Below are 27883 nucleotides of genomic sequence, written 5' to 3' on the forward strand. Positions count from 1 at the left end.
TAGAGAGAACAGGAGTTTATTGAGTTCTACCTGTCTGAGAAGTGCTGGTGAAGAGTTGCCAGTTCATGCTTTGTCTATATAGAGAAGTCAAAAGAGAAACTGTTGCAAAAGCCAGCTCATTTGAAAACTGTTTGTCCAGAACGTCTTATCATTCCTAAGTGACAAATGTGAAATTGTTTTACATCAAGCTGGTTATTGTCAAATGCAACATCTATACTTTAAGTTCCCTCAAGACTATTAGAATACTTTCAGGCAGTATTAATATACAGAGAAGCAATTAGTCATATCTTCAAGAACCCAGGTATCCAGCTCTAAAAGTGCATGATTTAAAACATTAGTAATGGAATCTTTTGAAAGAACATTCTTATTCAGTATTAAAGCATGCTATTATTACAAAAGTATCCATTGCATATTGTAGGAACAACAATTTTTCTTTTATAGACAACAAAAAAAAGCATGCAGAATGGTATCAGATCAGTATAAATCTATTTTTAATGAGGCTCAAGATATTGTTCAAGTCTCATTAACAGCAGCTTCTTCCAACTGTGCACCAGGGTAACCTTGCCCAGGTGCTAAAAAGGTTTTGCACTAACATGGCTTAGACTGGCCTCAAACACTTTCAAAGCAGGACATTAAGACTAGATCTTAAACTTTAGTAATCATTCATATAATTTGTTTAAATAAAATATTAAAAACCACTGTAAGAATTAGGCATAAAAACATGTTAAGTAACAAATTTAGGCCTAACTAGCAGAACATACAGGTATTTACACAAATGCTGATCTGCTATGGTCTTCAGTACTGAGAAGACATTAGAATGTGGACCACATGCTCAAAAAAACCCAACACCAAAACAAACAAAAACCTTGGGGAAGAGCAACATAAATCCCATGTCAGCACAACTGCATTAGTTATAACCCAATATAACGGGTCAACTTGGTTTAATGTGAGGAGCAGTCACAAATAAACCAGTCTGTAGTAATTTTAGCAACTCTATTTTAAGTTAAACTGCAAGTAATCTACTCCAAGTTAATATAGGGTATTTCTATCAAGCAGCTGATGACACCAATTTTCTATATGGATGATGAGGATATACACAGAAAATCCAAGATGAAAGAGCAGATGAAGATGTGAAGCATGTTAAAATGATGCAACAAAATAGAGAATATAAATTAAACAGGAATGTTTAATCAAGACAATTTTTTTCCTTTTTTTTTTTTTTTTTTTTTTTTTTAACAGAGATTCTTCAGGAAATTTTTTAATTGGAAAATGAAAGCCTATTTCCACAACAGTGAGGCTGTTTCTTTCAAGCAATTCTATTGTACAACTGTTACCAGGACCCTAAACAATCTACGTTGTTCTCTATTGATATTTCTGAACTAAAAAGTTTTAAAATATTGTATAGATTTTATTTGTGCTCCACATATCGCAAGCAATTAAAAACACAAAGACTCAATTCCTCAGCTAGAATATCAAACTCTATACCAAGTATTACATGTACACAATACTTGCACAGTGACAAGCACAAGAAAGTACTAGTTGAGCACTTACTTTCAGAAATCCATACCAATTCATAAAAACAACTTCAACTCTTTCATGCCACCCAGTCTACAATTTAAGGCATCTCCACACAGCCAGCCATCCACCCACTTCCATACAATTTACGTTGGAGGTGTTTACTCTTACAAAAAAATCACTATGTCAATCAGGTACCATTTATTATTTACCCCTATAACTGTGTCAGCATTGAGATATGACAGTTAAACCAGTGTTAAATCAATACAATATTTACATAGCACAGCACATTAAGGTTGAGACACTCACTTGGGGGATAAAGCCACATTTTAGAACAGGACAAAGGTCACCATTATTATGTGTTTGAAAACAGCTATTTACAGGTCCCTATGACGTAACTATAGTCTGTACACTCTTCCAAGGGGGCAGGCAGAAGCAGGATAGGCATTTATTTTGAAGGATTTTAAACATACAATTTGGAAGCATATTATTATGCTACCCTGAATGCCATAAACCACCTTAACATTCTCCAAGGTGGTCTCATATCCTAGAATGGCATGTCCAGATGATACAAAACACACAACATAATGTTTACTTTGTGGGAATTTTTTACTCCAGCTATTCAGTCATCTGAACTTTGAAGGCAATTCGTCCCAGAAACTTGTCACGGTCATCTTCATTTTTTAAATTAGGTGAGCCCAGGATCTTACACTCAATTGCTATTTCTTCTTTGGTACTGTTGGAGTTAATTGCTAGTTGAACAGCCACTAGAGGCTGTAAATAGTGAGCCTAGTAAACAGAAAGATGGGGAAAATATTTGAGATACCACAGTAAGTTAGCATTTAAATTAACATTTAATCCACCAGAACAGTTAAGATAAAAGCTAATTAAGAACCCAGCTTTTCAAAGCCCAGTTTGACTCCTGTAAGACTTTTTTATTCCCCCAAGTTCAACAATCAGGTATACATTTTTATACTATTTCTTAACTAATACATTCCACATAATTTAAGTCACAGACAGTATCTTCCAGAGGCATATGATTTTACCCGTTTCTATTATATTAAGTCCACTTTTTTCTAGAAACCTCTACATGAAACAGCCTCTGAAATGATAGTCTCCCTTCCTTATCCATACCATTGTCTCGTCTTTTGGGGTTGTTTTGGGGTTGCTTTTTTTTTTAATCTACTGTAGAAAGTAACTTTTCCTGAACAGTTTTCAGTGATTTTTGACATTCTAAAACCATGATTCAACAAATACTGGTAAACCAGCTTCCTCTCCACCCTAACTCATCTCTTTCTTCAGCAACAATCCATTCTAAAATGTGTTATTTATTTGATAGCTTTACGCAGAAACCTTTCCTTGAACATTCTGACAATATCCTATATTCAGTCATATTTGGTGGAACAATTACAATTCTTGATTCCATTCCTTATAATGAAAATTAAAATTTAAGAATGAATGCAGAATTTCATTTTTTGTCAACCCAATATTATTTCTCAAGTCCAATTCAATTAGGATAACTTAAATTCTCTTGTAAAGTGCCTATGAATTAAATAACAGCTTATTTATTTTACACAGTTAAAGCAGCATTTCATCCAATATTCATAAAGTATTTCCATAATTTATTTATATTTTTAGGTCTATACTGCTGACAAACAAAATTAGTTATTTTCTTTGTAAAAATTCATGTAAGCCAGTAGACGAAATATGACACTATTTGTAATATAGAGTATTATACAAATATAAGCCTTAAATTTTAATTGCACAAAAATTTGCATTAGATTTTTTAGTTTCCCTGCTCATTAACTTAACCTAAAAATAACACAAATGTATTAAGGGGTCTATCATCCCTCCTTCACTACCAGAGAAAGCACTACAGAGTACTCAAAGTCTCATTTATTATGAGACTCATAAATAGTCTCATTTATTATTATTATTCTCATAAAGAATGATGGCATAGAAGTTGATGTGCTAAAATCTTTCATGTTAAGCAGTAGCACGAAGTAGACTGAGGTAACTGCTTTCCTTCGAAGGTGATTTTACTGAATCACAGATTTTCTTGTGCTCCTACATACATCAAGCTGGGAGTGGAAACGCAGCTAAGCAAGGCACCCACATAATTCTCTGGTTGTAAGGGTGATACCCCATTGTACTTAAGTTTTCTAAAAATCAGAAATACAGTTCCCTCATTTCCTCAGAGAAGTCTTCTCACCACCAAGATTTTTCAAAGAGGTACAGACATTTCTGTGATGTTTTGAAGACAGATGATACCAGAATGGACTTTTACTCCATAGACAATTTGAGTGGACCTACATCCTCATTAAGCACAACAGATCATCAGAAAAAAGTAACATTCCCCAAGGTCAGGGAGTTAGGCTCCTTGTGCTGAGGCAGCACAAGGCAAACAAGCATTTTCTGGACCATGAAACTGTAGGTATTAGTACTTTTATGGCTCCTACCTTAGCACAGGAGCAGCAGGATTAGTTGAAACCTCTTAACCCCTTTACAGAATAAAGTAATTCAACAATTCCACACTAATATAAAAATTCTACAGCCAAGAAATCAATCCAGTCTCTTGAGACCACGTTAAATATCTCAACCTCTCACAACTCTTCTTACTGCCTCTTCTTTTACAATACAATAATGTTATGAAAATTGAGCCCTACATAAGCAAGAATGGCTCAAACCACAGCCTCTGGTCTACATGACAAAGTGAACTTCAAAGGATGCTGAAGCAATAATTAAAAAAAAAAAAGTAAAGTTTTTTTCTTAATCTCTATATCATGCAAAGAATAGCACTGAGTTTTGCCTGACCTCATTACTCTCTTAATCTTTCCTTTTCCATCAGCATAGCAGCAAGACAGGAATTTTGTCAGGAAAGTTCTTCATCCCGTCTTTGGTACAAACTAGCATCTGACATCTCAAGGTCTACTGATGCTGTAGTTTGCATTTTTTACGGAAGCAGTTCTCTCTTTCCCTATTCTTTCATTCCAGGTATGCACTGACTGCCTATTGGAAGGACAAGTTGACAGTCTTTTCTTATCTTGTATGTCTAAGAAAATGGTTTACCAATTCAAAAAGTCTGGCAAGAAAATGGAAAACACAGAACTACCGTAAGTAACACAAAAGCAAATGTTGAAGAAAAATTAACTCCTTCCTCATTAGTAAAAGCCATGAGGATATAAAAAAATATATATTCTTTATATACGTGAGGATATAAAAAAACCAGTTATGTAAACTGCTGCAAGTAAGTATAGGATACACTGGAAGAATAACTGACAAAGGAATAATTTAGTGCAAAAAGCATTTTGGGGATATTACAACCAGTCACTGTGGTATACTACAGACCTAATAGACTTACGTTTCATCTTCAACAGTGAAGATGTTTATTAGACTAAATAATTTGGTCAATAAGAGGCAATCTGAAAGTGTTATTCAATTAGATAAACAAAATTTATCTCAGAATACAATAAGGGTAGATGAGGCAAGCAAAGAAAAACAAAGATAAAAAATAAAATACTAAAAAAAAAAAATTATTATCTGCTACCTTGAAGTGCTTCTGCATAAAACAGCAAATAAACAACCATAGAGCCACAAAGAAATACCATACCATAATAATTTATAAACTTAATATCCTATCCATAATGCCAAGAATTATAACCATTAGAAACTGTATTGAAATCTGAGGAAGCAGTTCACTTTTCTTGCCTTTCCCTGCATGCAAAAAGATTAGAAAAGATATCAGTGACCAAAAAGCTGCAGATGCCCTTAATACTGCTAGTATACAGCCTCTTCTTCATTAGGACAATGCCCAGCGTATTTGCTTGTATCTGCTAAAGCACATCTCTAATCTGTGACATTTCTGCATATGTAATATTCCTTATGAGCACCTCATTACACAGTATCGATCTGATATGAGTAACTGTAAGTGTAAACAGAAACAAAACATTTACAAATTAAGACAATCATTAAGGCATACTTACATGCAAGCTTTTCCCATAGTATGGAAAGTACATTAAGTCAATCAAGCCTTCAGGAGGAAAATAATTTATCTCAACCATGCCTGCTTCCTGTGATTGGAGACAGCAACAAAATTAAAAGTTAACATCTGCTTATATAAAAATTAATACAAAATTAGAATTATAACCCACTGATAAAATGCAAGATTCCTAAAGACAGGCAACTGAGCTACAAACACGTAGAATAACTTCCAAAATAGATCTATTTTTGGCAAATAGTTACATGCTGCACGTCTGGCACAGTAAGTGTTATTAACAGTAGTATTTAGTAATCAAGTCAAGACAGCTTGCCTTCATGTTTTCCTTTATGAGTCAAAGAAAAGGGGAGGGAGGAAGAGGATATTCATTGCAATGGATAATTTAATAGCAACCAAAAAAACCCCCATACATAACCTAAAATCCCAAGTATCCACAAGCCAGCTTGTAAATTTTGGTGAAGCAAGAGCACATCTGTATTAAAGTTAAATATTAATTTCTGTTTAAAACCATGTTTTTAAGCCTCTCAAATTTGAAAAATAATTCACAAAAACCTATTACCTCCCTGTAATGGTGTACTGTTCCTAACATTTGTTCAGATAGCCTTGGCATACAGGTTATCTAAAACGAAACCCAAGTTTAAAATGATGATGTTACTAGAGTTTCTGTGTGCCATCACCACCCTAGAATAACAATATACACATGATGCTTTATTGGTAGAATTTCACCTATAATCCAAAATCTTGTAAAAAGATTTGGATTAAGCTACCTATAAAGTTAGTGCCTAATTTCTATCTAAAGAGACACCCAGCGTGTAAGATACACAAAATACCTCTATATGATTAAGCTGTCCCAGACACAGGCTATCAGTACAGCAATACACAAACACATCTACCTATACACAATATTCCTCAGGACTGTGTATCCTGGCAGGACATCAAGTTCAAACTTGCAGGACTGCAAGTTCAAACCACTAGGAAGTGCCCACATGTATCACAGAATCATAGAATGGTTTGGGTTGGAAGGGACCTTAAAAGACATCTAGTTCCACCCCCTGCCACCTTCCTCTAGACCAGGTTGCTCAAGGCCCCATCCAGTCTGGCACTGAACACTTCCAGGGATGGGGCATCCACAAGTTCTCTTGGCAACCTATTCCAGTGCCTCACCACTCTCATAATAAAGAATTTTTTTCTTAACATCTAATATAAATCTACTCTCTTTCAGTTTAAAACCATTACCCCTTGTCCTGTCACTACATGCCCTTGTAAGAAGTCCCTCTCCAGCTTTCCCCCTTTAATCACATGTATTGGAAGACTGCTCTAAGGTCAACCTGGAGCCTTCTCTTCTCCAGGCTGAACAACCCAAACTCTCTCAGCCTGTCTCCATAGGAGAGGTGCTCCAGCCCTCTGATCATCTTTGTGGCTCTCCTCTGTACTCGCCTAGGCAGGTCCACATCCCTCTTATGCTGGAGGCCCCACACCTGAACAAAGTATTCCATGTGGCAGGGGGTCTCACAAGGGCAGAATAGAGGGGGAGAGTCACCTCCCTCGACCTGCTGGCCATGATCTTGTTGATGCAACCCAGGCTGGCTTTCTGGGCTGCTTTGTATAACAAGGTAAACATATAACCACGATAAATGGAAATGCCACTAGAGCACCCCCCAAAATGCTAAATGTATCTTCGGAACACTGCTTGTTCAGTGTAATTCACAAATTCAAAGTACTCTAATAACTTCCACTTTTTTCTGTATTACAATATACAACCACTACAATTTTAAAAAGACAACAGTTCAAAGTCTAGAAGATGGCTGCAGTAATATAACTAAGCAAAAAAGGAACACAAAGATAAAAAAATAGTAAACCACAGGTCAAGAATACCTTCTCCTCATCTCCTCAAAAGAACATACAGTATGTTGTATAGGATATTCTTGTTCCTTTGCAGTCTAAATTACTACCATTCTTCAGTATTTGTTTATTAAATATTTTGGACCTTGAGCTAGCAAATATAAGTACTAAGTAGAAATGTGTTGCTTTTCACCATTATTATTTTATTTAAAGCTCATGCAGCTGAAAAATACTAATTTTTCGAATACATTTCTGAAATCGGAATACAGGATAACATAAGGAAGATAAATAGCAATAGAGTTTTTGGAGCAGTGTTTAACAAGGCATGCATGCAGTCATAAATATGTGCACATTAGGCTATCAGTGCAATGGCAGAAAGGATATGGGACATGCAATTGCCTGATTCATGCAACTGCTGTGGCGTTTGACATTTTCTTTCATGATTAATTAATCCTAATTAATATCCCTACACAATTTAAATATATATATATCTACTGGTTTTCAGTAAAGGCAATTTTAACTTGAAAGAATACTGCTGCAAGATGTTCCAGCGCACATGAAACTGTACACTTCTGGCTACAAACTAAAGACCTAAACCACTGATCTCCAAACTTCTTGGAAACACAATCCTTTTTTGGCTTGTTTCTCTTTGTGGAGATCTCAAGACTACAGCAGCTCAGTTCCTCCAGGGTGCAGGAGGAAAAACCAGCTGTAATTAGTGTCTGACACTGCAAACATTCACTTCCCTAATCTACGGAAATTACAGTGATGACAACTAGCACTGTGGGAGCACAGAGAGGAGCATCCCCAACTATCAAGCCTGTTGACTTAGAAATACTAGATCTACTTAAAATTTTTACATTTAAAAAACATCCCATAGGAAAGGTGCAGGGAGAGGAAAGAAGAATTGCCTCAGAGAAGAATGTTTGAAGAACAGGAATTTGCAAGTGAAAAACTTGAATGATGTTTCAGGTGGCAAAGACTGGCAGGATGCATGGACAGAAGCTCTTAGCCTCGTTTTGTATGAGACTTGACAGCTTCATTTTTTATTTTTTTTTCCATTTAACAGTCAGAGTGCATTAAGTCCAGGCAGACACTTCTCCAAATTGCTCTCAATATATGTCAAACTAACTATAAAGAACAAAAAATATTTAAAAACACAAATGAAGGGGGAAGAAAAATTGCTAAAGAGCAAATCTGCAGGTTAAAAAAGTCTGCTCTAAGATGAAGCAAACTTGATAGTAGGATTTTTGCTCTGCTCAATTAAATTACCTTTTAAGCAAAATCCATCTTTGTCACTCAGACATTAAAGATTCCTGATATAATATTTAAAATTACTAGTAAGTTGTATTTGTACTATGAACTGCACAATTATGATCACATATTCCATGAAGCAAACATCCAGCACAGTCCATCCTGTATTCTTTCAATCCACAGTTGCTGACAGCAACACAGAAGGAAAAAGGAAAAAACCCGCAAAAAAACCCAAACAAGTCAAAACAGCCAAAAAGAACCCCCAACAAAACAACCTACAACCACAAAAAAACCACACAAAGCCAAAACACCACAACAGAACACATCAGTTACTTAAAGATATGGTAAACACCCTGAATAAGAGAATCAATACAGAAGTACAAATGACCACTAAACTTCAACTTCTGTCATGAGCAAGTATGTAGGGAACATTCAAATACAGTGGCAGATACAATGCAATTATAAATTTGTCTGCAAAACGCACAAAAGCCTGTGGGCTATTCTTCTCCACCTTTCCAGTGCACACACAAGAGGGTCACAGGGGACATCCTGGCATCAACAAGATCCAGAAGAATCACAACAGATTATTGCCAGGTAAGCATCCACCTTATTCACTAGAGAAGAGGAAGAGACCATTACTCAGCACTCATATCCTAAGGAATCAAAGAAATAAAAATGGAATTGGAAACAGGGCCTCACAAGCTGATGTGAGGAACAGGGTAATCCTTTAAGAGTTTCAATAAGCAAGGGGCATAACAGAAAGAAGTTGTGTAAAACTGAAGCATAGACAAAAGGAGAAAATGAAAGCTGTTGATGCTACTGCTTTGTGGTCTACAGAGATGGAAGAATTGTAACCAAGACTTAAGCTTTCCAAAGCAGTTAAATCATGATGAGCTAGGGCAAGAACAGGCTAATTAAAGATAAAATAGATGCATTCAAAGTAGCAAAGCCTGACAAATATCTTCCCTGGAAGTCACTGAAGAACTGCTAAGATTAATAATCTCAAAATTTAAAACCACCACATCTACGTAGATCAGAGAATTTTAACTGTATATGGAAAAAAGCAGTACCTTGTATTTAAAGAAAGAGGATGCAAGAGAATACATACCATAACATGCAATACAGTCTATTGGCAAGTATCTCAAGGGTAAAAAAGAAGCAAAAGACCCCACCAAGATCAACTAAGTTGTTATCAAACTTATTCTTTTGCTAGTGAAATCAACTAAGAGGGTAAGAAAAAGCATCATCTCTCATTTGCTTAGTACAGCTTTTACTACTGTCACATAGAGACTGTCTTATCCATATAAGGAAGCTGAAGAGAGAGAATCATCATAAAACAGGATTATCCCCAATATTTTATAAATGACTTGAACGTTAGTTCTCAACACATCAACAAGGAAGTTCAGTTAGGAATGAAGATGACTGTCCTGGACTCTAGTCATGTTCTCAACAAGGGCTTGTGAGATGTAAAATAATGTTCTTACACTGATGGCACCAAGCTGTAAGTAGTTCAGAACACTTCAGAGAACTGGATCCCATTAAAACGATCATGCAAAAATAGCAACACGAAATTGAAAGCTCTGAACTTCAAGAAATCACATCTACAGATACAGACTGGGAAATAACCAAAAGACCGACCTAAATAGTAAAATTAGTAAAATACAGACACATTGTATTACAGATGGCAAATTCACCTCAAGAAACATTACTACTTTCAATATGATGACAGATAGAAAAACTTTGTCATTAACAATAACTCAGCTAGAGGCAAACTTCTGACCAGTCTGGGATGCCACATTCTGAAAACTTATAAGCTAGAGAAGTCAAAGAAGAAAGAGTACTAATAAAAGTAGAAGGAAATTACTTTATTTTAAAGAAACAAATAATTCCTCCAGTGGAACAACATTTTTTAAGAGAGGGCATAAAGAAATCAGTCCCAAATAAGAAAGAATCACCTTTACTTGCAATAGACTATCATGGGGAGATCAAAATTTTCAAAAGACTCCACCAAAATCAAGTATTAAAACTTATGCCTACTACAGGTACTAGGATGAAGGCAGGAACTCTTACAGTATTTGTCTCATTAATTGCTGAAATTTCCCAGCCTACATTTTTATCAGCCATCTCAAGCTAAGAGCCATGACTCCATCCCTTGCTCAAGCTACTAACTTACCAAGGCTTTCACTGCTCCCCAAGCAGTCTAGGAAAAATATGCATAAGTCAAAGTAATTATTACAGTTGCCATCAAACAGTCTGTGTAAATCCATTGATACACAACAAATATGCATAGATTAGTTGTTATAAGTAGTTTACACTTGATTTGAAGGCAGCTTTTACTTGAACAGTAACAGTTTCCATACTGTGTCTTACCCATCATTTACAAAATTGTCTAAGGTGCAGTTGCAGCATGGAGAAAAAATAAAAATACAGGTTATGAAATGGGAAAACAAAATGCAACTCACAATAAATAAATAAATAAATAAATATGATCACAAATAACACGTATGCTTTTTTCTCTACTCTAAAGCAAGCCAGGTAGATCAAATCCATCTAAAGATGAAACAACAACAACAACTAACTATTTTTGTAATACATTGAAGAAAGTAAAGACGCTAAACTGGACATACATCAAGTTGAAATCAAGGAAAATAAAATACAAAGTCTAACAAGAAAGGGAGTGAAATAAATTACTTTTCATCCTAATGACAAGGAAAATTAACTACACGCTTACTTCTTACATTCAGAACTGACCTTAGATGTACACTGTATACGTGGTTCTCCTTCAGGCTTTAACCCAATTATCTAAAAGAGAGAGAGTTAAAATAGTTATAGTCTCTTTCCCTTTCCAGTTTTACATACCAAATTTGAATTTTCCCCACACTTAATATGAAAGAGTTCATACGGGGAGCAAATCCATCTAATGAAGTGCAATTTTAGACTAGGACTATGATCTAAATCATTGTTAAGTTAAAAGCTCAAATAGTTACAGTGGCCACAGAAAGGATTATTTTCTTATTTTATACTCAGCATGTAACATCAACAGCTAAAACCAGTTAGCAGTTCAAGTAACGCGTAGTATCACTGAAAAGTAAAATACTCAGTAAAGTTTTCATCATCTTATGTAGTTTAGGAGTTACAGAATGTATTACATTCTAATTACATTTCAAGAACAAAATAAAACACAATGTACCTGCACAGTGGTTTAGAATCTGTTACACAGAACAGGTAAGCAAAAACTTGCATTGTACTCCTTAAAACAGGGGGTTTGGATATTTTGATGCAAATAAAAATAAATACTTGTAAGTATTAGAATGCTTTAAAAGTTCACTCCGTTTTACTCTCTGAAACACATGAATTGCTAGACATTTCCATAAATTACACTCTTCCAGAAATACAGATATCTTGAGAAGCAAACTGAGCATGTATTTCAGACCTTTTCTACAGTCATTTTTCATACAGTGGCAGTTGGGAGCACTTGTATAAGAATACATTATAAGTAAGTAGGCACTTACTCTATTTACTTTCACAAGCACGCAGGGAGTTCCTTTAGAATAGCCAAAGGTCTTATCTTCCTTTCCAGAGCATTGGCCAAGCTCAGAGAGGTTAAATCGACATGCCTTTTTAACAGCAACATCATTCTGATCAAAAATCCTTCCTGGTGTACAATTTATGTTTTGGGATTGCTTTGAATCATCATACGCTATGAAACAGAAACAGCTTGTAAATCAATGTTATAAAGCATACAAGTAACCAAAACCTGCAAAAGCCTATTTAAACATCTAATTTATAGTTGTTACTTATCTACGAATTTTTCTCAAAGGACTATTTCAGATCACTATGTCTCACATCCACCTTAACAAACACTTTTTCAAAGCCCATCAAGAAGTGGCACTTGAATGGAAGAAAAAATAGAGCACTACAGAAGAAATAATGCTGTCCTGGTTTTCAAATCATATCATTAATCAAAACTTTATTAATTTCTGCACATAAATTGTCTCTAATTATGTATTCTAAGCTAATAAAAATATAAACATTCAATTTTTTACCTGGAAATAAAACCAGTTTTCCTTTTGCATATGTTTCCTTTATAAACATAAAGGAAAACTTCAAGAATTTCAAGGACTAACATTAAATTGTCTCTAAATTTACATCAGGTAGTATAACTTACATTATACTAACACCCCAAATTGTTTCTCACTTCCTTATGTTTCACAAGTACACAGATCGCATCATCACAAATGCTCATCTATTCACATTTAACATGTTTTGTGATTTTGTTTCCCTCTCTTACACCCTGCCCCCAGTTAAGTATAAACAAAGTAAAATGGGAAAATTCATCCTTAATAGGAGAGTCTAAAACCCACTGAACTGCAGGAGAGACAAGTAATCATGAAATGCAGCATTCCTCCCAGGAACCCTTGGCAGAGCTCTGAAATAAAAGCCTACTCATGGAAGCTTTCAGTAGGCACCAGAACTACAAATCCAGATAGATTCAAGTATGTAGCTTGTGTAGCTAACAGAGCAACTCATGAGCACAGGTGAGATTTTACAGCACCTCCTCAATTCTTAATATCTTAAACTGATTTGTGTATTACTAGATTAAGTGTACATATAGGCATATATATAAAATAACGTATGACTTAAACTAGTGATTTTGCCATCCTTCAGTCTTGGCCCATGTCACATTCTCTCCGTGTTCTAAATTTAAAGTTTTAATATTTCTGCTTGTAAATACTGTGTATCAGGGTGAAAATTAATAAATTGCAATTAATTTTATCTTTGTGTGCCTCATTTTTTAAACAGGCAAACACTCAAGTTCTTAAGAATAAAGGATTCTCACTTAGTTACTAAGCTATTTAGATGAAAACTAAGATCAGTTAAGTCTTGATAAACTTTTCCTCCAAATAAATGACCTGTGTAATTTTACACTGAATTCTTTTAGCGTATGTAATTTCTACATCTTGTAGCATTTAAATAACCATGTTGCCAAAACACTGGATAAGGACCCAAAATTCTCCACTATTCCACATGCTCAGGCTTCCTGTCTAATATTGATATTTATACCTACCTTTTTCTATAATGTATATAATAACTCACATGTCTAGAGTAGGTCTGAACTTAAACCAGCCTCCATTAGCAATTGGTAACTACAAGCGGAAAAGGAAACTAATGCACTCAACATTAAGACTTCTGAATTGCTTGGGCAGTTGCAGTAACTTACTTACATTCAAGGAATTTTCTAAGTGTAGCAACATATTCTGCATATGACTGGGCGTCACTCTTGTTAAAGTAAAATTCCAGTGCAGTGTCTGGCTTTGGTGAAATCATAAGTCCTTAAAAAGAAAAAGTGCAAGTAAAGAACTGAACAACCTCTCTTCCCTACATCACTCTAATTGACTAAAAAAAATCATACTCATAAATTGGAAAATACCTATCTGTAAAAAAAATCAAGGCTACCCCTATATTCAACAGTACTGGAAGAGAGTTTGTGTTTGAAGCCAGTTATTAAAATCATCATTACATGAATTAATACTTAAATTCAATCCATGTAATTCACAAACCAAACCCAACTGATTAGAAATAGCAAAATCAGCAACTTAATCACTTCCAATCAAAGAATTACACTGATTCATTTCCCAATTTCCATATTTAGCAAATGAAACTTAATAATTGAAAAAATACCCTGAACCACGCCCAGAAAACCTCCAGTTAAAGCTATCCTTCAAAGCTTTAGGTAACATATGGTGAGGCTGTGACTGTATTTATCTCAGAAACCCACAAGAAACAAACTATTTTTTTTAAATTCATAATACATAAAGATGGCTTGAAAGATTTCTCAATCAAAACAGACAAGCCAGGTTAGCTGCTAGTCCTTTCCTCCTCCTCCTCAAACAGGAAGTTTAGATGCCATCTGTTAATGGAGAATACAAGAGACTTTCTTAAGGGTATGCCTTAGTCAGGCTGTGGTAACTATGAACACTCCTGAGCTGCCTCCCAGGCTGCTATGACCTGATACTGCAATAGTCAGGGTTCCCCCATGTGCTGCAGGGCTGGCCTCTGGCTCGCTTCATCCAGCTGCTGCTGGCTGGAGGTACAGCAATAGGAACCATCTACAGCCAGTGAGCCAGGACAAAGAGGAGAAACAAGGACATAGATAACCAAATGCTCGAGTCCAGCCTTGTGTGGAAGGATGAAAAATGCAGACACTGACATGGAGTATGGGTCCTTGATAGAGCTGAACTGTGCTTCCCAGGATATGTGTAAAGTACGGAGTTAAATCTTAGGCTTTTTTTTGTAGTAGTAGTATTAGGTGAAAGCAAAAGGCATACTCTGCTAAGAAATTCAGCCCTGTACCATCAGGACTTGCCACTAACAGGGATACTCAATGCTTCTGTTATTCATCACAGCTTCAGTAACAGATGAAATAGCACTACACCACCAGATACTGCAGAAGAGATTGAAACTTCAAAAAAGGGCATATGATTGCTTCATTCACACTACCTTAGGGTTACTCTTAATACAAATAATTAGAACAGATAAAACCCCTGCAGGTATGATTAACAGATGAATAGCCATGCATCTGTCTCTTCAAGTATAGCTGAGAACTAACACTGCAGTTCCACGAAAGATAAGAAAAACAACCAACAATGTATCTTTTACCAGATCAGTTTTCTTCTAAGTTAGAATATTAAAATGGTTTGAATTATGTCAAATTTGGCATAACCAAAGAAATCGCAATTACAGCATCAGCTTAGGCTGCCATGTAGCTTCCCATCCTCTGGCAAACCCGATTAAAACCTAGATTCCCAAATTAATAAAATTTAAGGCAGAAAAAAACCCTCATCTCCCAAAATTATAAATAAATAAATTAATTAATTAAAATCAGGCCTTGTTTCTACAAAACAAACATTTGAGAAGATAAGACCACAGTGGAAAGATAAAGTTGGGTAAGTTCTCTTAATGTTGGATTCTTAAGACATTACTGTAGTTAGTCAATCGCAGTAAGCTTTTGGAAAGCATATAAAAAGTGCAATTAAGCGGCTCAGGTCTATTAAGAATTCACCTATAGAAATGGCCAAGCTTCTCATCCAAAAGCAGAAACTATTACAAATACTTGACATTGGGAAATAATAAATAATATCAGAAATTTATCATAGAAAAGTATCTTTTCAAAGTCTAAAGAAAACAACTGATATCATTTAATGCTTTTTTTACTCTACCTTTTTTATGGGATTGCAAATAAATCATAAAGCCTCCTTTCTGCATCAGCAGCAGTTAAATTATTTCCAGGCAAGCCATAACTAAATGCTTTTATGACTGAGAGTCCATATAAAACTACAAATAACATTTCTGATTGCAAATTACTTTGCACCATTAAAGTCATCATCTGACCTCCATGCTGAACTGGCATTCAACAAAATGCAAGATAATTAGGAACAGGGCTGAAAAAAATGCTGAAGGGGTTTTACACGCTAAGGGAGCTTGAGGGAGAAGAGATTGTTATTATCTATAGAATTATACTGTAAATGAAAGATTTAAATGCCATTTTTCAAAGTGAATATGACAACCTAAACTAGTACCTAAACTAGCCATCAATGAATAAAACATTATTTTTAAGAGATTTATTGCTTCAGGGAAACTTCACAAACATCCTAAGAGAAAGGAACTACTCCAATTCCAGCAGATCACAGTATGCCAAAAGACTATGGTGTAAATTCTACAGAAAAAGCTACTTGAAGGACTGATGCACAGACTGTGAGACAAAGGATTTGATCTCTTCTAGAGGAAGAAAATTAGCAGTCTCAACATAGGATCACACCTAGGATCGAAACAGATTACATATTCCTACAATTCCAAGAGCGATTTAAAAAACCCCACATTTTAAAATCAACTGGATTTGATTGATAATATTATATCCCAGTGAAAAATGCAAGTCAAATATCAATTATGAAATCAAGTGGGAGATTTCCAAGTATGTTTAACACCAGAGTAAAGCCTTTGACCTACGCCATCCAGGTTGTGTGTGGAGAATTTTTTTTTATAATTTAAAGTTTTACAGCCAGGAACATGACATGTTTCACTGCAAGTGAAAAATGACAGAGTTAAAGAGAAACATTAAAACACAAATAGGCAATTGTATTAACTTTCATGTATGAGTATTAAAGACAAAAAAATCATTCAGAAATGTTATAGGAATTCTTACATTAAAAACTAATTGTGGCATATGAACTTTTTTAAACAAACACCCTTTATGACTTATTTAAAAACAGTTATCCCCTGAACTACAAGAGGCACAAGAGAAAAACATGTCACTCAAGTCCAGTACTAAGTCAGTTACCCATGGCACCCTCCACTACCAAGGTTCTGACTACCACAAAGAAAATGGGGAGAAATGGCCAACTAAGCCACCTTCCTTTTCGCCCCTTTGTTTGTTTTTTTTTTTACATAAAGCAGGTTGCCAATTATGATGATATTATTAACAATAATAATTATTATTACAAATAATATCATCATTTCGAACCTTTAGCCCATTCTTTGCCAGAAAAAAATCCCAGCACAAATCCTCAGGAATCTCTTATAAGAGGACATTTGCTTAAGAAGGTCTGAACACTACATCAGAACAAATTCTGTTCCAAATCTAGAGGCATTTATCATATTGGCCCAACTGCATCTTGCTCATGTTACGGTCATGTATCATGTGTTGATGCAGCTGCAAGATGCTGGTCAATTTTAAGAGTCTGGAGTTTAAAAAAAAGGAAAAGCATTTTAAAAAATACTGTCATCTAACTTCCACCAAAACATTAACGTTGCATAGTCATCTAGTTTTGTTGTGTTTTAAACATAAATTTGGTCCCTAAGCCAAGTTGTTCTAAAATTTGAGATACCAGATTTCAGGCGGCCCAATCATTTAAGTTGCACATACAGGTCAAATACTAACGCATTTTCCAGAAACAGTAACTAGAAAACAGTAATCTCTTTGGTGTAGTTGAACTATGAAAAGCATCTTTCAAATCTTTCAGAGTCAAAATCTTTGGTTTTTTTCCAGTATGAAGATAGAGCAAAATAGAGCCTATAAGGGCAGACTTTTTTGATATATTTAAACTAATATCTAAAAAAAAAAATAAAAAAGGAAAAAAAAGGGGAAAAAAAATTAGGGAGAGGAGGGGGGAACCAAACCCAGCACCTTATTATTCATTTTTATTTATGAAGTGGGTTTTTTCCTGTCACATACAGCTCCTTTAACCAGCAGCCAACAGTACGGCTAGATGGGCATGCACACAAAGAAAGCACCAGTTCCAGGAAGCAAGACACAACTTTTAGCGGCAGCTACATGTTATGTGGACTTAGCTTCACCACAAGCCCCGTCACAGGACCCTCTTCTTTCAGTGGATTCCTACATAATACGTCATCAACCTGCAGAATCCACAGACATTTCACGTTGGTTGAAAGCTATCCAATACTATAATGAAAACTCTGGAAATGACCACATCATAGCCTTTACAAACTCTTGAGCCTATCACCCTCATAGTACAGCCTTTCTGTACTTTCTTCAAAGTATGTAATACTAATCATAAGTGGCCTTCCACCTGATCCAAGACAACTGATTTCTATTTTCTTTAAAGCAGTATGATTAAATGATAATCCCACTTATACAACAGCATGTTGTGTGGATGCACAGGTAAAAATGCAGTCCAAATACATGACATGTTCAACTGAAAAGAACTTAAGAGAAAAAACAGCAAACATTAGCCCATTTGCATAAAAAGCTGCTGACTGAATGACAAGTTTTACTCTTTGAAGCCTGCAAGTAGTTAATAATAATTACAGTTTCCCACAGGCAGTTCCTAATTTAAGCAAACTCTCAGCTGAAACTTAGCTGTTAAACAAGACAGGATTTTTTGCAAAAATAAATACACTCTTACCTGGACTGGAAATCCGGTCACGGTATTTTGGTATATCATTGCTCAGTGTCTGAAGCATAACCCACATTGTGAATGTGAAGAGTGCTGCTAGGAAGCCATAAAATACCAGATAGAACAGCAAGATCAAACCTGTAAACAAAAAGCTAAAATTACTATTTTAGTTTCAGCTAATTCCATTACCTATTTTGAAAACCAAAATGGGAAATAAGCAATAGGTTTGGTTTTGCCTCCCTGCCCCCCCAGCCCCTTCCCACTCCTAATAGTAGGTATAAATCAATATGCCTCTAGCACACATATGTATTGCAGTGACAAATAATGCATGCAAAACCATTTTATTCATACTTTCTGGCTCTTAAAATTTAGAAGTCATTTTGGAATCTTTACTTTTAAGTGAGAAGCATTAAAAACTGTCTTTGAGCTACACAAGAAAGTTGACAAAGATGACTCCACAGTCCATTAGAGAAAGAAGAGTTTCCCTTGTTTAAGGGAATTACAGTTTTGTATCTGGAAAGAAGGGGTCATAGGGAAGACAAAAGAATGGAGTGAAAAGATAAAATTATTACGCTGGATCCGTAACAGGTCAGAAGCGAATGGAGTAAAAAGATAAAATTATTATGCTGGATCCGTAACAGGTGCTTTAATAATATAGTTGATATTTGAGAGAGCTCCACACAGAGCATTCATTCATACATACGTCCTGCTACAAGACACTTCTCAACTTGAAAATGTTTTCTGCTGCATAGTTTTTAAAACAGACCAGTCCTTCTGGTCAGACTTATCAGAAGTCTTTGCCTAACACAACCATCTGTTTTACCAATCTACCTCAAGGACTCGGATACATTCCTGGAATTTACCAATTACACAGATGTTACTAGCTTCAACTTGAAAGTTACCTAAGGAAGAGATCTTCAAAACCTGAGAAATCGCTTCAAAGGAACAGCCTATTTTGACACTGTACCTCTCCATCACTTATCTGCAACAAATTGCTACGGAAGAAGGCTACTTCGGAAAACATCTTGGAAACTTCCTGTGATTGTCTACTTTTTCCCTGTTCTCTGCCTACTCCTCACCCCTCTTTTCATGATGCATGCACAGACTTGTGCTCTGGAGACACAGATCAGTTGTTTACTGAAAAGACAAGGTAACAGACAGGCCGAAGTTAAAATCTTACTTTAGAGATGACAGTACCGCAAATCAGCTGCAGAGGTATGATGCATAACCCTAATTTAAATGCTTTTTAAAATTTGGGACAGATCAACTAATTTAGTAACCAAGTTTTCAAACAAGGTTTTGTGTTCTTGTATTATTTGGGGGTTTTTTTGACCCTCATGAACCCATGTTAGTGTATTTCATTAAGCAAAAGATTAACAGCATACTGTTTGCTGTTTTCAGAACTTCTGAGGTCATGTATTAATGATTACTATTAGAGCACATTTTAAAAATTATGTTTACCTAGATCCAGTTCACAACTAAAGATGAAACATATGTACTATATTGATGGAAGACTAAAAGACATATAAGATACAATGGCAATTGTTTTAATGATCAAGTATACAATACTAATATAAAAAAAAGCATGTGATTCTCTTTTAAAGCTGAACACTTGAGACTTAAGAACACATGCTCAGACATTGTCAAAAAGAATGTGAGAAAGGCATATTCAAAACCTTTCTAATTCAAAAACATTATTGAACAATGACGCAAATTCAATTTTTATAAAACATTCTAGCTATAAGGCTGCTATCAGGAAGCCAAAGAGATGTAACCAGGGTCAAGAAAAGCACATCAAAACCATTATGCAACATTCTACCACTGACACTTGATTATATAAGAGAGCCAAGTACAGTGTTTTTCATCCTTACATAGAAAAGGAAAAATCAAAAGCAAAAATGATTGTACTCCAGTGATGTGGACAGTTCACTGCAGGACGACAGGAGGAAGCCTGACCTCTGGCTCCTGTCCCAGAAACTATGCTCGTATTTTGCACTGAAATATTTTCTAGTGTACTACAACCCCCAGTAATCCACAACTGCTGAAGAGTCAAGTGCCTGTATTAGTTCTCCCAGAAGAACTCAGTGTATGTGTATTAAAATAATGAGATGGTACCTGAATTATCTTTACCGTAAGCTCTCTGCAGCAACCAGCTGAATGTTACTGGATTTTGGTTGCATTTTAGCTTTGTTTCATATGTTGAGAAAGTTACTTATGAATATGCAATAATTTGAAAGCACGTAGCTATTTGAAGTACATTTGGGAACCACTGAGATGTAAGATACAAAATGGTGATTAGAAGTAGTGAAGTGTGTGAACACAAGAACAAGCTTAGTATATAATAAACAAGACAGCTAGACCTCTATTATAAACTATTTCTAAGGTTATTTAGAAGCTATTTAGAAGCTGAAAAGGCAAAAAAACCCCAAACAGTAGAAATCCCCATCAACAAAAGCCACTGCAGAAGTTGCATCTGTATTTGGCACACCAGCCATTTGCAAATTGCAAATCGGATGCAAAATAGAACAATGATCCAAAATACACTGGGTGTTAATCAGAAGGTATCACAGAAACAAATGAACTCCCTTACAAAACCTATGGTCAGCTCTCACCTTGATCCCTACAAGTTAATCAATTATTGTCTACACTTTCATGAAGCTATTTTAAAAGTACACTTTCTATCAAGTGACCAAGACATGCATCGATCGGTTGCAACGGAACAGAAAATGTTTGACATGTAAAACAAGACAAGCGCCTTCTGTGGCAGTAAGCATAAAAACAAGGGAAAACTTTTTCATTTAGCTATTCCAGAATGCATCTGTATTTTAACTACAAAAATACGATGTTGACTTACCAGGTAAAAAAAAAATAAAAAATAAATAAATAAAAAAAATCCCTGACTGCTGATGGGCATCACAGCCCCACAGTGGCGCACTTCTAAGCAGATATGGCCCTAGATATAGTACTGCTTTGGGCTAATATTACTGTAACATCTGCAATACTGGCCTTGGACCTCATTTTGAAGTACCCTGAAGAGCCAATCCAAGCCTGCTGCAACTCTGTTCCTTTGCTCCCCGAGTCAGGGAGATGTGGCTACCTACTTACACAGCCTCTCTACTCCAGCAGAGAAGTGGGGCTCCTCCTCTTCTGCTAAGAGCTGCAGTGGGGCAGAACTGCTACATGTAGGCAGTTCCTGGGGAGGCTTCATGACCAGAGGGAATGCCAGTAGAGGGAAAAACAAGAGGGACCCTAATGTCGCTGGGGAAAACAAAAGGGACCCTAATGTCTAAAACACAGTGACGGACTCCGTGGTGGAGACTGCACTGTGAACAGCCTCTTATGGAGTCACAGAATCACAGAATTGCTAGGGTTAAAATGGACTTCTGGCAATCATCTAGTCGAACCCCCTTCCCCTCTCAGCAACATCCTATCCGCCAGGGCTGAAGCAGTAACAAGGAAGATTGTTTCTATTCACAGTCCTGAAACTCCATTAACATCTCGCAGTCCAGCAAAGTGTGCATGTGCACACATACACACAGAGGTTATTTTTACTTTTTATTCTAGCTATGTTTGTAAACGCACTGAAGAATACTATTAACCTACCCCATTTATGCTCCTTTGCCACACTAAAAAGGAAAGAAAAAAACCAAACCAACAGCAAAAACTCTCCTCTGCAACTTCCAACAGCTCCAAACTGAGTAAGCTGCTCTTTGTGAGCCTATTAGTATTAATTATCCTAAGCTAATCACAGTGAACAAGCCACAACCTGTCAAGAAGATCTGCCAAAATAATTTCACATAACACTGGATTTCTTGTGAGGAAACAAGAGGTACTCAAGTAACAGCAGAAAACTATCCTCCACAGTTTCTCCAAGGAAAGTACAGCCACCACATTCAATATACAGCTCAATTCAGTTGTTGCAGAACATCTTGCTACACCAAATCCTTCAAGCCTTTCAGCCTTTGACACCAAAAAAAAAAACTGCCAAAACCAAAATTCTGCATTACAATTTACCAAGTTTATTTTTTTGTTTTGCTCTGGTTTGCAGGTTTCTTTTTCACTGGGCTTTTGGGGGGTTTCCTTTAGTTTCTTTTTTTTTCCAAGGCATCACAGTACCAAAACCTCTTCATATCCTAACTCCATAGAAAAGCAACAGTCAAATCTGGAAAACCGCTATTTCTGAACCAACATGTTGGTGCCATCATTAGTCTGCCATCATTTTACAGGGATTAAAACACTTCTCCACTATGAAAATTAGAATTCTGATTCTGGTGAATGCAAGATATCACATACCTGGCCATCATTTCCACGATGAATACAAGTTTTCCAAACTTTACATGATAAAAGTGACAAAAAGCATGTCAATCTGGAATAAACCAGATTGGTGTATCTACCTATATGTAACACATAGGTAGATATACACAAGTATGAACATAAACATTCTCACAGCAGACATGGAAGTAACTATTCAACATTACCTGCAACAATGAAAATGGAATGCTGCCATTATGGTTTGCTGGATTCCACACTGCATGGATCCTATCATCTGCATGATCATTCTTCAGTATCTTTAACTAGTGGGATTTAAACACTTAAGTAATGTTACTAGCGGCTACCACCAATGCCAGCAACATCAAGGGCTTTTGGTCCACCTGCAGATGGATTTCCTTGCCTTAAACTAATATAACTATGCACGTTAGATAATAACTAATGTTTCAGTTTTATTCCCTAGCCACTTAAGAATTATTGTTTTCCAAATCTGGGGGATGTTAGGGGAAGGGAGAGGAAGAAAGAGGGAAGGAAGACATCAGGAAAAAATAAATAAAACTTTGGTCCTATGTTACAGTTTATTTCACAGTAAGCCAGGGCTCCACATGTAACATACTAAACACTTCAGGAGACAATGAAAATTCTCTAGTACAACACTTCCAAAGAATCACAAAAGCCAGTGCTTAACGTCATGATTAAGCATTTACAACATACAAAAAAACCCCAACCCAACAACCCCCCTATATATCCTTACTGGACCACCAGAGCAACAAGAGAAGACAAACCTTTCTTCACAGATCTATGCCATGGAACATAAAATATTCTACCGATTTCTCAAACGTTCATGTCTGCTGATAGGCAGTATAATGGAAAAGTTTAGTAAGATTTTGACTGCAGTCATATTCCTGGCTGTTCAGGGATGTCCATCTGCCACAATAAAAAAAAAAAAAAAAAAATGCACTGTGCCTCTCTACAATTCACAACCTGGATGTGTACTTCTACTGCAGCCACAGACAGCGATGCCAGAATGTTTAATATTATACTGCTTGTGAAGAAAGCTAAGTGACAACAAAACCCTGCTTAAAACACTGATAACAAACAGAAGAATCAAGTCAGAAAAGCAGTTAAAACTTTGACAGCACTGTATGTCCCAGTAACAACTCAGTGGAGAAGAAACAGAAGCAAAACTGGATCTTTTGTTACAATGACTGACAAGACCATATATTTACTGACTTATGAAAAAATCTCCTAAAAATAAGGTGTCAGGCTTTGTTGATGTTGCTTGGTTTTGTTTTGTTGTTTGGGGTTTTTTTTGTTCTGTTTTGGTTTGTTGTTTTTTTGGGTTTTGTTTTTTGTGGGTTTTTTGTTCATTTGTTTAAATTCAAGCACACATTTGTGCCTTGGATCCATCTGAGCATTCAAAAGAATATTCAGTAGGTCTGAAATCCTGTGTACTTCAAGACAATTCCATCTCAATTCTACCTACTATCTACTTTAACACAACTAGCTCTACAGAAGAGCTTAAATAGGCTTGACATGACACCAAGTGTGCCCACAAATGAAGTATTGCTAGATTCTGTATTGCCTATTGGGGTTTTTTAGCACATATTATTTTTCTATAACCTTGTGTCTAAAGTGCTTACTGTCCATCTTGTAAGATTATGCATGCTTTTGAGTGCATAGTGAGCATCCCATTAAAATACTTTCATGATGATCTCACTCTGTGCTTGCTATAATTCTAGGCAGGCACAGCACCTTGCCATTACAGGTAGAGCCAAACACTAATCCCTTCAATTACAGGAAGGCACCACACAGCAGCCTTCCAAGTACTCTTTTCTTTTCCCTACCTGATAAACCCTGTGCTTATCAGTACCCCAGGACTGATCCTCCTTCCCATCACCTCTGCGAAGACTATTATGCCTTGTTGCTGAGAACACCACCAAAAAAAGTCATCAACAGTTTTTTCCAGTATCTCCTCTTTAATACAACTAATGACTATGGCAGATAATTAAAAACATAAGGTGGTTGGGGAAGGGTGTTCTGATTTGTGAGAGATGCAAATTGAATTATCCTTCAAGTCTGTGATAAGTAAAGTAAAAATCCCCCATTTTTTTTTCAGCAAGAGGAGTCTTGGTACAAGTTTTTTACCAAATTCTAAAAGGTAACATACCTAATCCTAATGTAGGAATGGCAGATGAGTACTCCAGTGCCACAGCACTCACATTCACAGAGAATCACTGCCTTGCAGTTGCAATTTACATAAGCCCCCAGGACTGTCTCAGTCTAAAGCAAAACATGCATATACTGTGACTAATTATTTAACAGTTCCTCTACTGCTTCTGTCCTATTTCTGTGAAGAAGCTGTCTTGAGACAAGAGAAATATGCATGGAAGAATCAGAGCCAATCGAATTCTTATCATGCTGTCCCTGGAGACACCACAGCCCAGCAGACTGGCAACCAGAGCTCTCCTCTCTATCTACCCACCTTTCAGTGGGGAGACTGACAACAGAAAAGGAACAATAGTCAGTGAGACTGCTCTAATCCCACAGCAGTATTGAAGCGAGACCAAACCCCCCATATTCTTCTATGCCAACAGAGACACTCAATAAGTATTCTGCAATCAAAAAAATAAAAACCAAACAGAAAGCCACACACCACCCCCCAGAACACTCAGAGACCATAATTTACTTTATATATAATTAAACTAAATAAGCCAAATATGTTAATCACAAAATACCAGGACAAATAAATATTGTCAAAAAACACACTGACAACTTATAGTGCTGCTGAACAGTTACCTTTTAATTAACTTAATTAACTTTAATTTAGTTAACTACATTACGACCAGCTAAACCACTTAAGAAAACTTATTAATGAAGCAAAACTACTCAAACTGCTATCTAAGTCTGTACACAGAATCACAGAATCATTAGGGCTGGAGAGTACAAACTTTCCCAATATGGAAAACATCATCAAGGGAGCTGGCTGTTCAAACTCAGTTACCAACTAAGTCCTACCAATTCCAAGTATTGGCCCTGGACTAGCACAGACTGGTAACATTGTAAGGTGACATATCCTACTAGACAGGTTTAAAACAGAGAAGGTTGTTTCATCTCCACATTTTTAAAGAAGTGACAGGCTATTTCTAACATGCCCGCAGCTCATCAGATTCATGACAAACAGACTTCTGCAATCCATACACCCATTCACCCAGCCCACGCACTTGAGGAAACCTGCCTGCACAGAAAATCGCTGGAGAACAGCACAGTGGAAATTTCCTCTCCTTTGCTATTCAACTGGCAGAGTAGCTCACAAGCTCCTATTTCCATCTGAATGGAGAAGAACTCATGTCAGAGCTAGGGCCCTCTCTTGACAGGCCGCAGACATTGGCACAGTGAAGAAAGCAAACCCCATGCATAGTCTGCTTAAGGCTCCTCCTCACTATTTCAACATTAGTATTCATTGAGATTGTGTCAAGGCCAAGGATGTATTGGCCTGTTCCTTTATGCCACGCTGAGATTCTTGTTGGTTTTGTAAGCACAACTATTAAGTATCCCAACTACATCCAAGTTTTGGGAGGAGACACTACATTTTCTGAAGTCAGTAAATATGTCTCATGAGAACTGAAGAAACATCCTAATATTAAGCATTTATACAACTGTTTAATATAAGAAAACATACTCAGAAAATCCAAATATTTTTATTGGAAGCAACAAGATTTTGATAACATGCTTTCCAGCTCAGAGGAAAGCAACGGGAACACTACCTGAAAAAAGGAAAACAAACACTGCCTTCACAAGCTTTACTGGAGAACCTTCACTTGTAAGCTTCACTTCAGAAAAATAGAAGGCCTAGAAGCCTTTCATTGGAATAAATTTAGCACGATGACGCACAACGACACACAACGATTAGTCTTGTAGATCGCCTGGAACTGGGGCTCAAACTTTTGGGGGTTTTTGGTTGTTTTGGGTGGGGTTTTTTTGCTTTCCTTCTTTGATCCGCAGCTACAGTCTAGAAGTACAAAGGCAATTCGCGCTCATTCATTCTCGATTTCCTGCGACGCTGGAAAGCGATGGGGGTGGGGGTAACAAATGGATGGAGAAGGGGAGCTGCACTGATACGCACGCAGGCTGCCAGCCGCTGGGAGAGATAAGCGCGGGTCGGGCGCCGGCCCCACACCTCCACGGCGGAAACCCGTCAACACTGCACCGCGGCGGCCCCGGAGACCCTCCCGGAGAGGACCCCCTCCCTCCCCCCCGTCCCTCGGCGGATCGCGGAGGAGGAGCCTGCGGCCCAGTGCGCTGCATTTGCGTACTGAGGCGAGAGGGTGAGTCAGCTCGGGACGCGCTCCCGCAAACTGCTTTTCCTCCCTCGGTCCCCACCTGCTCTGCGCGGCGCTACCCCCCTCCCGCTGCCACAGCACGGAGCTATTTTTAGACTGGCGGGCGGTGGCGGTTGTAACCGTTGCCGGGGCGCGTGCGCCGCGGCCTCGCGAGCTGCCTCACCTGGCCGCCGCGGTCCCCGCATCCCCCGTGGGCCCTGCTGCTGCAGCCGCCCGTCCCCCGTCCCCGCCCTCGTCTCCGTCCGCTGCCTCCCCCCGCCTTCGCCGGCGGCCCCGGGGCGGCTCGCCACGCGCCCTTTCCCGCCCGCCGCCCGCGAGAGCCTTTACCCCAGCTCTTCGCCGTGCGTCCCAGGAACTCGCCGCTGTTGGGGTTGTAGATGAACTGCCGCCATTCGGTCATACTCTGGCGGAAGGGCTTCTTCGTTTCCTTAGACATGGCGAGGCGAGAAGCGGCTGCGTCGCGCTCCGCGGCGGCAAAGCCTCCCAGGCACAGAGAGCCGCAGCGACCGCCCGCTCCCAGCTGCTAAGTAACCGCCGGCGGGGCAGCGCTCGCGCAGGGACCTAGCCTCCCCACCTCCTCGCGAGGCGGGACCCTCCGCGACATCGTTCCGCCCACGCCAGCCAATCGCGGCCCGCCGCGCGCCTGCCCCCTGGCGGACAGCGGCCGCGCGACTGCGACGCGGGGGCCTGCTGGCACGCGGCCCTGCGTGGAGGGCGCTGCGCGCGCGGCGGTGGTTGGGTCTGCGGGC

At 37.7% G+C, this 27883-nt stretch overlaps 1 protein-coding gene across 1 annotated transcript; it reads right to left on the reverse strand.

Moving 5' to 3' along the window:
* ATP1B3 (ATPase Na+/K+ transporting subunit beta 3) lies at positions 1 to 27685 on the reverse strand. The gene is made up of 7 exons (XM_080622388.1): positions 27462 to 27685; positions 18532 to 18660; positions 13834 to 13941; positions 12121 to 12308; positions 11360 to 11410; positions 5499 to 5585; positions 1 to 2304 (listed from the first exon to the last, which is right to left on the reverse strand). Exons 1-7 carry the CDS (start codon positions 27568 to 27570, stop codon positions 2134 to 2136), a joined length of 843 nt encoding a protein of 280 aa, XP_080478514.1. The 5' UTR covers positions 27571 to 27685; the 3' UTR covers positions 1 to 2133.
* Between the last annotated feature and the right edge of the window lie 198 nt (positions 27686 to 27883).

This window comes from Psittacula echo (assembly GCF_963264785.1).
Source record: "Psittacula echo genome assembly, chromosome: 7".
NCBI lineage: Eukaryota > Metazoa > Chordata > Aves > Psittaciformes > Psittacidae > Psittacula > Psittacula echo.

Excerpts from the sequence above, each read along its gene's own strand:
- ATP1B3 (XM_080622388.1), bottom strand. The coding sequence starts at position 27,570 with ATGTCTAAGGAAACGAAGAAGCCCTTCCGCCAGAGTATGACCGAATGG. Across the intron at positions 18,661-27,461 it reads ACGCACGGCGAAGAGCTGGG|GTTTGATCTTGCTGTTCTAT; the intron begins GTAAAGGCTCTC and ends TTTTGTTTACAG. Across the intron at positions 13,942-18,531 it reads TGACCGGATTTCCAGTCCAG|GACTTATGATTTCACCAAAG; the intron begins GTAAGAGTGTAT and ends TTTCTTTTTAAG.